The sequence below is a fragment of the Mastigoproctus giganteus genome, chromosome 6, assembly GCF_048544385.1.
Source record: "Mastigoproctus giganteus isolate SK-2022 chromosome 6, ASM4854438v1, whole genome shotgun sequence".
Taxonomy (NCBI): domain Eukaryota; kingdom Metazoa; phylum Arthropoda; class Arachnida; order Uropygi; family Thelyphonidae; genus Mastigoproctus; species Mastigoproctus giganteus.
In genome coordinates, this window is record NC_143580.1 from 184893002 (window position 1) to 184907834 (window position 14833).

The 14833-nt window shown below is 35.0% G+C and overlaps 1 protein-coding gene across 2 annotated transcripts in view; it reads left to right on the top strand.

The window, feature by feature from the left end:
- Rat1 (5'-3' exoribonuclease 2 Rat1) overlaps positions 1–14833 on the top strand; it is a 458579-nt gene that overhangs the window by 152511 nt on the left and 291235 nt on the right. For both annotated transcript variants that reach the window (XM_090376618.1, XM_090376619.1), the window contains exon 10: positions 472–521. In XM_090376618.1, the coding sequence (XP_090232744.1) occupies positions 472–521 (50 nt within the window). The remainder of the gene's footprint in view (positions 1–471; positions 522–14833) is intronic.

A 14833-nucleotide genomic window follows, 5' to 3' on the forward strand; every position in this document is an offset into this window, starting at 1 on the left:
TCACAGGTCAACATACATTCACTAGAGACCAGTAATTGTTGAAACAGCTGTCAGAGTGGTACTGTGAGTTTAGAGTACTATTTATATGAAAATAAAAATATACTATTTATGTGAAATGATATTAGCAATTTAAGTTGACTCATGGTCAGCAGTGTCATTTCTGATGTGAGCATAAGCCCTGTCCTTAACTTCTGAAATTTGAATGCATAAATGAATACAATTTTCAAATTACTTTAATGTCTGCATTGTAGTAGTTTGATTTGTAACCTCTCGACCTTTGCTGTTTAACTGGTTATCCATAATTTTGCATAGATAGGAAAGTTACTATTATACTGCTATGGTATCTCAGTCCTCACCCACCCTTTATGACTTTCATTTTTAAAAGTCAAATCTGTTAGTATTCAGGTATACTTTAATAACTTTCCGTTTCTCTACCATGTAGGTATATTAATGGAATTTCTTATTTAACAGGTCATGAAATGAAAGAATGTTCAGGTTTAGCTAGAGAAAAACAGGGAGAGGTAAGAAATCAAGTCACATTGTCTTTAATAATTAAGTAACAGTAATTATATTGATTTTTAGGCTTTTTTGTTCTTCATATATGCCTTTTAAACCATATACAATCGAACTTGGTTGTAACGAGCATCAAGCGGCCGACAAAATTTCCTCTTTATAACTGTTACTATATCAGTGATGAGTTAAATCTACTTACTGTTTTTTAAATTCTCAATAACTTGATAAAAAGATAGATTCAAAAAACTAAAAAAATATTAGAGAGAAAAAAAATATATATTAGTATATACCTACATATTATTTGTATTAATATGATTGTATTCGGTTTTTAAATTGATCCAGCCAAACATTGTTACATACAAAATCATTGCGTCCAAATCGTTGGGCAAAATTTTCCGCTTGGGCCTTCAAGATAGGACCATTATTGAAAATCCAACACTTTTGTGTAGTGAACCATTGAAGCGATGCTTTGTCTGCGTTTGTTACCCTTCACTTTCTATCCCCCCCCCCCTAGTTATGCTCTTTTCCAGTGCTGATATGTAAACATGTATTCTTCCACAATGTCATTACTGTTGAAGTGGACAAAAAAACTTTTTACACACTTCGTTTTTTGAAACATGTTCTAATTCATGAATAATTTCAATCTTTTTGCAAATTGAGTGACACTTTCTTTTGTTATTTGACAAGTTTCCGAAGGAAGGAAGGAAGGGTTCGCTTCTAACTGATTTTATTTAAAATGTTTGCATAGTTACTGAAATTTGTACAGTGTATCTGTGTAGTACGCTTGTTATAACAGTGAACAATTGCGCGTAAATTAAAATCATTATGGCTTTTTGCTCATTACAGCCGTGATCTTGTTATATTCGTGCTCGTTATGACCAAGTTTACCTGTATTTTGCTGTTTGTTTTTCATGTTTCTTTTTGAAATCCAATCCTCTTTTGAAACCTTGGACAAAGTATATAAATTTAACTTTACAAAGTTTGATTTAATTAGTTTTGCATACATACAGTGGTATGGGTGCAAATGTAAGTTTTAAAATTTTCTCCTCATAGAAAATTGTGCACCTTCTGCTTGTATGTTACATATGGGTTATATGAAGAATTGAAATGCATAATAGTGCTAAAAGGATTGAGAACTTTTAAAACTTCTACTGAAAGCTTTAGTGCCTATGCACATTCTCATGTCTGCACATGTAGGGACATAATGGATATACATAGTTAGATTGATTTGGACATGACTACTCAATCTACTCATTGAGTAGTCATGTCCAGATGCTTTGTGTGTGTGTGTGTACTCAAGTGAGGCTTCATGTACTGCGACTAGAACAATGTGTAGGCATTTTTTTGTGGTAAAGCTGCTAACGAGACTAGTCCAGATGCACAAGAAACTTTATATTTGCTTTTTTTATGTGCATTGTACATCCTTAATATATGCATTACAAAAACACTTTGCTCAAAGTTATGTTCAACTTAAAACTTTCTTGAACTGCACAAACTGACTGAACACACATCCCTACATGCACAGACATGAAGGGGCACCTCCGTAGCCAGGTGGGAAGGAGCAGCAGTGCGTAGCACTCACTTCTTAATTAGACCGGGGTTCGAGCCCATCACCACCAAATACGGAGGATGCGGAAAGGTCAGGGAATGACCACCGCATATCCAGGAGCAATATGGCCTTAGTTGCTAATGCTCCTAAAAACCAAATAACAAATAAGAGACATAAAGTTGCACACAGTCACTTTTGCCTCCTCTTCTATATTGAAATGAAGTGACTTGAAGGTTAATTGGAAAGTAAAACCTGATTTTGGGTTTTACTAGATGCTGCCATCTTTTATAGCAAAGCTCTGGAAATATGCATTCCCAATCTTTTTGGCTATTAATGAAGGATTTATAGTTGTGCCTACCACAAATTTAAAAATTAGAATTTAATTTCAGGATTGTATTTTAGCTTAGATGGAAAAGGCTTCATGTTAAGAAGAAAATAGCTGTAATAAAGTTTTATTAGTCATATGGTTTTTATATAAATCAAGTTGTTTCCTGTAATGTACACACCAATGATGATGTTTTGGGGTAGAGGAGGAGGGAAAGTAGCATTAAGTTTGAAAGAATTATAATTTGACAATGATGGATTAAAAATTTTGTAATTAAGTTTAAAATTGAAGGTCACATTTTTTACATCATGTTGTTTAGTAATTTAGCATTTATATTGTTGGAACAACAAGAATGGCATAATGTTTACTAATGTTCCCTGTAAAGTTGATGAATAATGCCAAGCTGGATGATTGACACAGTTATCTGTACCATTCTTGACTTAGTAAATTAAATTGAAAAATTATTAAAAGGCATGGTGTAAAAATGTCTTCTAAGCGTAAATTTAAATTTGATTTAATAGATTTTTTTTACATGCTGGATTAGTTACTTAATTTAATAATAAATTAATAATATTTTAATTTTTATTATTAAATCACGGTGGGGTTAAGTTATGTTGCACAAAATGTTTTTGCTATATATTCAGGATAACATATATGTTTTCAGTAGTCAATTTGTTTCATGGGAAATAAAACTAGTTTCTAAAGCGCTCTGAGTAGAGATATAATCCATAAAATTTCCTATAGTTGTAGGAACTTTTATGTGCTTGGAGTGACATTCACCTGAGAATGTGAATCAAACTTATGCATTTTTCATACATTGTTGGAGAGTAAGATTCTTAATAAGTCATTCTGTGCAACTTTTTTTTTTTTTTTTTTTGCTGTTATTTGGTTTTTAGGAGCATTAGCAACTAAGGCCATATTGCTCCAGGGATATGCAGTGGTCATTCCCTGACCTTTCCACATCCTCCGTATTTGGTGGGCACGGGCATATCCCCGGAGCAATATAGCCTTAGTTGCTAATGCTCCTAAAAACCAAATAACAAACAAACAAACTGTCAGTGTAGTACCAGAGTTGATACGTTACTGTGGGGGTTACTGCTTCCCATATGTAGTACTTTGTTCTTCTTCCTCGCCTTCTTCCCACTTTCATATGGGGTCGGCATAATACTCCATTTCTTCCTCTCTCATCCGCTCCTCTAAAGACCAACTTATACCCTTCACCGAGCTCTTTTGCTTTATTTCCCCTCCATCTAGTCTCTTGTAGGCATAGGATCTTCATTCTTCTTCTTTGCATCAAATCCACAATCTCTCTGCTCTTTCCATTCATTGTCCCAATGTTCAATGTTCCTATTCTAACACCTTTCAACTCCTCCTTCATCTCTAGCTGAACTAACTTCTTTAACTGGACCCATCATTTGTTTGGTAGTCCTGACTCATCTACTTTCCATCAATCACCTTTTGTTTGGCGTAGTTTTTACGACTGGATGCCCTTCCTGACATCAACCCTCACCATTTATCCGGGCTAGGGATTTAAGCTGCTGATCTGCCAAGCCTTATGCAGCTATATAGAAGTGGTAGCTCTTATACAATGGTGATGTCGCAATTTGATAATTTTACGTAATTTATGCCGAATTTCTAATCCCACTGAACAAGCAGGTGGCACTGCTGTAGTTCTTTTATCTCATGAAAATGGCTGACTCGGTAGATTGTAGTATATGTAGTACTTTACACTTGTCAATGTTAAATTTCACTTGCCACCTCTGCCCATCTGCTCAACTTTTCTAGATCCTGTTGCAGCAGCGTACTGTCATTAGTGTTAAGGACACAAAGTGTGTCCTTAACAATCCTGCCAACCTTAGTAAAAAAAAAAAAAAAAGTAAAGTGCAGCCAACATCAACCCACTGCAGAATGGAAGCCTCCTCACCAATTCATGCTGAGAGAAATGGACCATAATCTGCCACGCTGGTCCAGTACGGGTTGACAGATTGACCGTATTCAGCAGTCAGGGGCTTGAACCCCGGTCTACTCAAAGAGCGTGTGCTGCTGCACTCCTGCTCCTAACCACTCAGCTATGGAAGCCTTTTCTTATTATCTGCAAACTTGGACATTAAGTTTGATATACCATCATCAATATCATTTATAAATACAGAAAACAACAATGGACCCAACACTGAACTTAGAGGGACTCCACCAATGACATTAGTCCACGATGAGCAGTGTCCATTGATTATCACTCTCTGTCTTCTTCCACTCAACCATCCCTTTATCCATAGCAGCAATTTGCCTCCAGTACCACACTGCTCCAATTTGTTCAGTTCCAATTTGTTCAATATCTTCCATGTGCAACAGTATCAAAAGCCTGTCTAAGATCCAAATATATGATATCAAAGTTATTCCCTGCCTCCAGTTCCTTTGTGACCACATCATAGTATCCAGTCAAATTGGTCAGACAAGACTTTCCCTTAACAAAACCATGCTGTGTCCGAGCTATAACTGAAGTCTTGTCTAGACGATCTTGCAGTGCTTCTTTAACCAGTGCCTCCATTAATTTCCCAGGAACAGAAGTTGAACTAACAGGTCTGTAATTACCTGTGTTTCCCCTTGATCCTCCTTTGTGAATTGGGGTCACATTTGCACATCTCCAGTCCATGGGTACCTCTCCTGAGTCCAAAGAAGCTCTCATAATTATTTCTAAGGATTTGCTTACTTCCTTTGCTGCCTCCTTTAATATAGCTGGATAGATCCCATCCACCCCGGGTGCCTTTCTTGTGTTTATCTTCAACAGTTTCTCCTCCATTTTACTCCCATTTATTTCAAGATTCTGTAGCTTACTGCTAGAGTTGAATACACCTCTGGCATTCCCCTTGCTGAATAACTCCTCACGTGTGATTGTCGATGCAAAATACTCATTTAGTTTGTTAGCCACCTGAGCAGGATCATCATCAACAGTTGAACCATCAATATTCAGTGGACCAATCTGATTCATCCATTTCTTTCTCGAGTTTATATAGGTAAAGAAATCTTTGCATTCTTTGCCAAAGATTTCTCATAATCTGCCATTGCCTGCCTAATCTCCTTTGTGACCAGCTTATATCTATCATAGGCTTCCATGTCACCTATTAATTTATATGTATCTCATGCATTTTTCTTCTCTGCCATATGTCTCATTAGTTCATCTGACATCCATTTAGGCCTAAACCTCGAACAATATTTCTTAGTTGGTATGTAAAGCCTAGTAGCTTCCAGGATAAATTCTTTGAATGCTTCCCATTTTGAATTTGATGTTGGTAACATCATTTGGTCCCACCGTATAGAATTTAAATACTGTCTCTGACAACCATAGTTGTTTTTACGAAAGCAAAAAGCCTTCCCTTTACTCCTGATTGTATTTACCTCTTTGAGAGGCGCCTCCGGAGCCAGGTGGGCAGAGCAGCAGTGCGTAGCACACGCTTCTTGATTAGACCGGGGTTCGAGCCCGTGACCACCAAATACGGAGGGTGGGGAAAGGTCAGGGAATGACCACAGCATATCCCCGGAGCACTATGGCCTTAGTTGTGAATGCTCCTAAAAACCAAATAACAACAACCTCTTTGAGTAAATCCCACTTCAGCATACTGTGATCACTGCCACCTAGTGGTTCCTTTATCTGCAGATTCTTAATGCATGAAGAATCACTACTGATAATCAGATCAAGAGTATTACTCCCTCTAGTTGCCTCCCAAACATGCTGATGTAGAAAACAATCATCCAATAAATCCACAAAAGCCTTGCTAGTCTAGGCATGGAATAGTAAAGTTTTAAAGGTATTAAAGGAATAAAAGGGTAGCTTCTAGAATTATTTAATTGAACTGTTCCATTTAGCATTTGCACTTGTTCTTGTTAAATTCACTGATTGTACTTATTGAATAGAATTCAAATAATACCTAATGCCATCAGTTTTCCCTTATGAAAATTACTTCATATTCCTGTTTACTCTTGATCATGATTAATCCTTTAAATATGCCCCACATTAATCTATCTTGACGACAACCTACCAATGACAGTGATCAAAATTTACAATACAAAAGTTCTCATCAGTAATTATCATCAGTTAAATCATTGGTAAAAATGTGGTCAGTATAGTTCTCTTGCATTACTTTTATTTTACATCTCTAGCAGAAGCCGATGTGGCAACAACTAACAAAAAAAAAAAAACATCTCTAGCACATTGATATAGAAGCAGCCATCTAATCAAGAAATATACTGCTGCTGTTAGGGTGCTGCAGCCACAAATCTTCTAAGGCAGTGGAATGATTCACAATAGTTCTTAAACTGTTGCTAAGACTTTTGGTGTTATGGTGATGTGCTTGCTCTGATTTTGCTAGCAAAGAGAAACCTCAACACTTGCAATACTGTTATTAAACCTACTCACTTATTCATAGACTTGCTGTTGACTCATGCATGCATGCATACATACTAAGCCAACATTGTCGAGTGAACTTTTATGTTTAAAAATTAGATTATAGATCACATCTATGATGCAGTAACAAGGGAACTGTATGCAAAAAAAAAATATATATATATATATGTATGTGTATGTATATATATATATATATATATTTTGCCATCATATAATTAGGTTTCACCTATACAAATTGAGTAATTCTATACTATTATCTTTTCTCCTCCAGCTTTTTAGTTATTAGAAACAAACAAACAACTGATATCATTTAGTGACATGTTCCAAGCACTCAGGTCTATCACATATCTTATTCAGTGACAAAGCATTGTTGGTGCCGTTGAGAGTGGTGTTTTTTTTTTTTTTTTTACAAAGTACATGCTTGTAAGCAACTGAAAACAATTTCAAAGATTATTAAAGAGAAATTCAAATTCAAGGAGCAGTAAGTGCTCTTTTCTCATTTATAACTTGTTATAAATAATGAGCACATTAAAGACAATAAAATTTAGAGCTAAAGCCTCAGACTGCAGAATTTACTAGACATACAAGTTGGTACAATGTGTCAGTTCTGTACGTAGTAAATCACTGAAGTTGGCGATTTAATACATAGTACATAGTAAATCACGAAAGTTGGTGAAATGGTATTGTTTTCATTACATTTCATATTGTGAATACTTTTACGAGTTGCATGTACTACTTCGAATAAGTAATGCTTCCCCATTAGAGAAGACTATAGTTACTTATTCTTAGTGATACAACTCAGTCGATAACCACAAAGTGGTATCACTGAGAATAAGCAACAATAGTCTTCTCTAATGGGGAAGCGTTACTTATTCAAATATATTCACAGTATGAGATATAATGAAAACAATGCCACTTCACTAAATTCAATGATTTATTATGTACAGCACTGATGCATTGCACTAACTTGTATGAACACATTAACTTAACTTTGACAATCCTGTTCTTATGAGTAATGGCTGTAAGTCAATATTACGAAGTTTGTTGCAAATAGATTCTTTGACGTTAGTAGCTTATTAACCACAGGGGCTCACATCTGGTGAGTATTGGCTTGGCACACCCAGGGTCCCGAGCTGCATATCATCATTCTTCTCTTTCCCTGGTGATTCCCTTCTGCTCTCTCTCTCTCTCTCTCTCTCTCTCTCTCTCTCTCTCTCTCTCTCTCTCTCTCTCTCTCAGGGTAATTTAGAAATTTTTTGGCTGGTGCAGCAAAAGCTTCAGGCTTCCTTGCACCATATGGCTAATAATAATATACATAGTTTTTTTTTTTTTTTTTATATGATATGATGTGAGCAATACACGAAGGAACAAGTTTTTACCCTGCTTCCTTTGTGTATCTGGGCTGTGAGGTCCAACCAGAGAGTACGGCACCATCGTAATATCCAAACCCGAGGCAGGATTTGAACCCGCGACCTTTGGGTTGCCAGGCAAGCACTTTACCCACCCGGCTAGCCCGGTCGGCATATACATAATGGACTATTATTATAGAAATTAATCAAAGAAATTTTTCTATGCTTGCAAACCTATCAAATACTGCACTTTCCCTTCTGCTCATGCATGAATAAGATGGCTCAAAGTGGTGTCAGAATCGAATTACTTATGATTTTAGCAATGATAAAACTTTTGGTCTTTATATCTTGTGGAACATTTTAATCCCCCTTGTCATGTAGAAATTCCATGACAACATTAGCCTTCTAAAGCAGTATCATGGTGCGAAATGAAATCGCATACCTGTTGAGGATGATCTACCCAACTGCCAGTGAAAGTTGGTTCTGAAGGTCTTCTTAATACTGTTCCATTTTGTGATACCCTTTGGAACAGCATGTTGTAGGATCAACCCTTTCTTATTCTAAAAAAATTGTATACAAAACCTTGTCATATGATGTAGCCACCCAAAATTTTTTTTGGGGGGGGGGGTGGAGATTTATAATGTTTCCATTGTTTTAATTATCTTTTTGGTTCTAGATTGTACAGACAGATAGAGAACTTGTCAGTGGTCGTTAGACTGTTTATAGAATGCTGTGTGAAATTGCTGCATGATGTGTCAGCAGGATCTATTTGAGTGTGCTTTAGCTGACATCCAGCTTCTATAGAACACAGTGTATGCACAGCTTTGACATCCTCAAATCTTTGTGCATAATATGGAAAGCTGTGTGTTATCTTTAAATTCACAAACCTACTTGTTAACCATATCAGCAGAAAGTGCAGAGTCATCATGAATCATGACAATCTTATGATGGACACCACAAGCTTAAGCAGAAACTTCACTGTTTGTCCATCAAAAAATTCATGGTTTAAGAACAGCCACCTAAACACAAATTTGGAAGAGTTTTAGCACAGACAAGGTGTTTGCAATCGACTGTTTCAGCTTGTGCAGAAATGACCAATACTTCAGGATGATGACTAATGGCAGGATTTTTTTTTTTTTTTTTGGAAACCAGACATGTTTGGCAGAGCAGAAAGAAAGAGGTTAACTTTGGACTGTGTCTCATATTTCAGCTAACTTACACACTGATTATAATAAAGATTACTATTATAATAATTGCAGATTAGAAATAAGTATCCAACAAAAAGACATCAGATGTTTATACAGCCATTTTTTTTTGTGCATTTTCCAGCCATTATTTTAACCCTGTAATTTGGCTTTAACAAAAATCTGTTATAGTGAGTATTTTTTGCAGCTCTTATAATACAAAAGTATATCTTATTATGAACAGAATATAGGTTTTAATTGAATATTTTCATAATTAAAATGATATGATATTTTGCTTTGACAGCATTCTACATGTAAAGGTTTGCATCATGATTTAGAATAATCTGTTCAAATAAAATATATATATATATAAAGAATCCAAATATTCCAGAGTTAAATTGTAAAATATGTATAAAAAAATTATTAAGTGTTACATATGGAACTAACCGATTAATGCCATCAAACGATAGAACATTACATCGGTCGTTAGGTATGTCCAAATTATATAAGTTATAGTGTAATGTAAGTACCTCCATCGTTTGAAAATCGATGTAACCACTGGCCAACCGTACCTCCAGTATACATGAAAAATTACATGAAAAATATAAAATATTAGGTTAAATAACAAAATAAGCCTTACATGGGAACCCATTTTGCAAGAGACTTTGTCGAGGGCTAAACCCCTACAAAATAAAATTCCATGTTAGAAAAAATTAACTTGACATATCTACACCGTAACCAGCATCTTGACCACTTACTCAAGGATATCTTTAAATATCGGCTGGGTAATAAACCTGTTATCGATAACATCTATATTAACATTAAATACAGCAACATTATATTTGACAGCTTATTGTTCAAGGATATCTTAAATAAACATATTAATGATTTTCCACTCAAAAATAAGAATATAGTAACTAGGTTCAGTTACAATAAACCTTTTGGACTTATGGCTTGTAACTATAAACAGTTAGCATGCAACTTAGATAACTTCTACAAGGAGGCTATCTGCCACTGCCACTTGCCACAATACCATGATTATGTAGATATGCATCATATGCATGTAATTACAGGTGATCTCAACTTGGTTCCACACCAGGAACTGAGAACAGTACTATCCCATGGTTTTAAATACAGACCTAATACTAGTCCTAATACCAACTATATTACCAAACAATTACACTCTGACCTTATGCAATTTTGCCTTAAACTTGCATATAAGTATAATTTACCACTAGAGGCCTTCTATAATTGGCTGGTACTTACCATCAGCGAACTTAAGCAACATATATGTAGGAAGCTTTTACATAGGAAGCAACATACCAATAGAGATAGCAAAAGATATAACATGCAGTTAATCAAACGACAATTAAAGGATTTACAGGATATATTTATCATAACTACTATAGACAAGGCCGCCAATAATTATAGTTTCATCTGCAAAAAATTCTACGCCTCACTGTTATACAACGAGCTACATAGCAGTGCCACATACGCTAGATCAAATGGTAACCTTGGTACTATTACCAAGAAGCTACTAGCTATGCAAAAAAAGTTAAAACTTAATAACTACAACACTAACTTTCCTTTTTTGTATGGTATACCCAAATTTCATAAATCGCCTATCAGTTTCAGATTTATAACTTCATGTAGAAATAGCTACTCAAAGGTCCCGCATTGTAAGCTAGTTGAACTGCTTAGGATTATCTTCAGTACTATAAATTTCACTAGAATTATTAGTAATAATAGACCTATTTTAACCTTTATAAAGAATAATAAGCATAACATCAAACACATAAATACATTTGATTTCAAAAACTTATTCACTAGCATCCCGCATGATAGTTTAAAATTGGTTTTAAATAATTATTTCACAGAATATAGCGATATTTTACCCTGCCAACGTAATTACAGGGATAACCTACTTAACCTATGTATTTCCAACAGCTATATTTATAATGGTAGCAATATTTTCGTACAGCATACTGGCATAGCTATGGGGGCGAGTAGATCGAGTCTTATAGCCAATCTATATCTACACCATTTTGAAAAGAACTTCGATAAAGATATCAATATGTTCAGATATATAGATGACTTAATTGTGTTCAACTATACTAACTTTCATACAGAAGCAGTTAAACACTACCCGCAGGATTTGGTTCTAGAGGTCACTAACAAGAGTGACTCTGGTAAAGCTGCATATCTGGATATAGACATTCATATTAAGAATAATAACCTAACTACCAAGGTATTTGACAAACGCAAAGAATTTAATTTCAAAACTATAGACCTAACCAGTTGGGGTACTAACATCTCAATACGAATCCTTAAAAACATAATAGTGACACAAGGTATCAGAAGATTATATATCTGTAATAATAAAAGTGATGTTATAGACACACTGATCGATCTTAAGCATATTTTATTAGATAACGGTTTCCCACATAATTTTATTATGAAACATGAGTACTGCTTTGTCAATAGCCCTAAAACAATACCACGAAGATCTAAACTTGTTGGATACCATGGAAGCTATTAGGCATACAGTATATTGAATTACACGTATGGTATATAGTTTCTCGGTTTTAAAGGAATTATTATCTGGTATAGTTTCTCTGTTTTAAAAGAATTATTATCGGTTTTATACATCAGTATCTATGGAGCGAGTTGTTTACTAATTAGCCTTTGTATATACATGTACATACTAGGCACTGCTGCGTAAACATGCCATATATAGCTTACGCCTTAGAAAAGTGGTACCTATATGTGTTTTTACAGTAGGAATCAATTCGTAAAATTATATATTTTACGAATATATAATTTTACGAAATCTTAGTAAAATTATATTTTACTAAGATTTCTCTTCGACATCTGAGAATTATTGGTTTTGTTTTCTATACTATAGAGGGCGCTGTTAAGCTTTTGGTTCTTCCCAAACCTGGCTATTATTGGACAAATCTTAGGTGGCGCAATATACGCGGCAGTTATAAACGTCATGTACATCTACTGCAGGCGTTTAGTTTTTTTCCCGCCTTGGGCTACGGTAATGTATGTAAGGTAGATTCTTTGACGGGAGCATACTGGTTCCACGGTATTCCCTCCTTTGTTGTTTAACGCTTTACATAAAGTTTGCCACTACTTAATTTTTGAAGTTAGATTTATAGTAAATTATCTTAGGAATTAGCCATTCCGTTTTTTCTGTGTCCTTTCGAGTTATATTGATATATATTTTACCGGCTCTTACTACTTAACCAGGATCTTTACTATTAGGGTCGGGAATTTACACTCCCGGTTATATCCGATGTAATATCGATAATTTGCTTTTCCTTTTCTGTTTCACTTTTAGCTATCCTCTTGCCTAATTTTTCATATCTCACGAACTATTAGAGTAATTCGAGGGGGAGTGAGGTACTATTGCTTTAACTACTCTGCTTTCCGTTCGCCTTTAGTTAGCTAAATTAGCCTTTTTTCTGCAAATTGTTCAGCAAATATTAATAATTTCTCAGTTGTGCTTATAATGTTGCAGCGATCGGTCGGGCTAAATATCATCCAGCCTGTATTCTTACAAATTATGGTTAGACATAACCCTTTTTGGACGGCTAGATTTATACTGATTTATAGTATTTACTATAACCTAATTTTAAATTAGTTGAATTATCCATTATTATTTATATTGGATTTGGTATACAGGCAGATGATAACAGAAACCGATGGCTCAGTCTAACATGGAATTTTATTTTGTAGGGGTTTAGCCCTCGACAAAGTCTCTTGCAAAATGGGTTCCCATGTAATGCTTATTTTGTTATTTAACCTAATATTTTATATTTTTCATGTAATTTTTCATGTATACTGGTGGTACGGTTGGCCAGTGGTTACATCGATTTTCAAACGATGGAGGTACTTACATTACACTATAACTTATATAATTTGGACATATATATATATATATATATATATAAATGGATATTCAATATAACCTGTTAAAGGTAATGTTTAAAGAGTTACATATGAAAAGAGGTATACAGTTGATGAAATGGTTTCAGTGAATGCAAGATTAATAAATCAGGTACGACAAAAGCACCTAAAAGTGCAAAGCAGCATTAAAGGATGAAGATTATACACTGATGAGCCAAAACATTATGACCGCCTACCTAATATGATGTTGGTCCTCCACGTGCAGCCAAAACAGCTCATACCCGACGAGGCACGGACACTACAAGATTTCTAAATGTGTCTTGTGGTATCTGGTATACCAACACATAACCAGCAGATCCTTTAATTCCTGTAAGGTCCATGGTTGAGACGCCGCAGATCGGAGTTGCTGTTCCAACACAAACCACAAATGCTCGATGGGATTGATGTCTGGGGAATTTGGAGGCCAGAGCAATACCTGGAAGTCTTCCTCATGTTCCCCAAACTAGTCTCGAACAATCCAGGTAGTGTGGCATGGTGCATTATCCTGCTGAAAGATGGCACTGTCAGAGAGGAAGACCATTGACGTGAAAGGGTGTACCTGGTCAGCAATGATATTTAGATAGGTAGTAGATGTCAGAATGCCTGGCACATCCTACTCTTTATGTTATGTTAATATCCTACTGGTTATGATGAATTAATACTGAGGATGCGGAAAGGTCAGGGGATGACCAACGCATATCCCCGGAGCAATATGGCCTCAGTTGCTAATGCTCCTAAAAAAAAAAACCAAATGATGAATTAAAAAATTTATGGGCTGAATTGCCAAGCCATTGTAAAGTGGGGGAACTGTAAAGTAAAATTAGTACACCTAATTCTGTTTTTGCACGAACATTTTTTACACGAATTTGATTTAACACGAATTCGATTTAACACGAATTCAAAATAAATATTTCATTCTCTTTTTACACGAGTTATTTTGATATAACACGATTTCTATTAATTTTTTTTTTGCCTAAATTCTGAGAAAAATTTTTTTTATTTGTGGCATATTAGTATCATTTCTATATTACACGCACCAATAGATTGGATAACAGCTAGTGTATGCGTTTTGAAACGCATGCTTTTGTTTACCAATGTGTACGTCTAGGTATCTATGAATCATCGTTTTTATTGAATTTGGCTCACATCTATGGTATTCGTGCATTGTATCTTCGGAAGACATTTAGAAGGCTCTATTTCAAAGTGAAAGAATCTTTAGTGAAATTTGTGCACATATAAATTTATTAATTTTGCCGATAGTCAATAAATTGTAAGTTTACAAATTTTTCATACCTTTTTTTATTAATTATAACTGAGATATTTTTCGGTAGCCCTTATATAATGTCAAATAATTCGCCTATTACCAAAATGAAAAGGAAAGCGATTTCTTTGGAACTTAAAATTCAAATTTTAGATAGTCTTGCAACTGGACAAGGGGCTACATCTGTAGGAAGCATTTTGGTGTACATGAAGTTACCGTAAGAACTATTAAGAAAAATGAAGCTGCAGTTAGGAAGTCGGTATATTCTGGAACAAAAGTAAGTGTTAATTCATCATCAT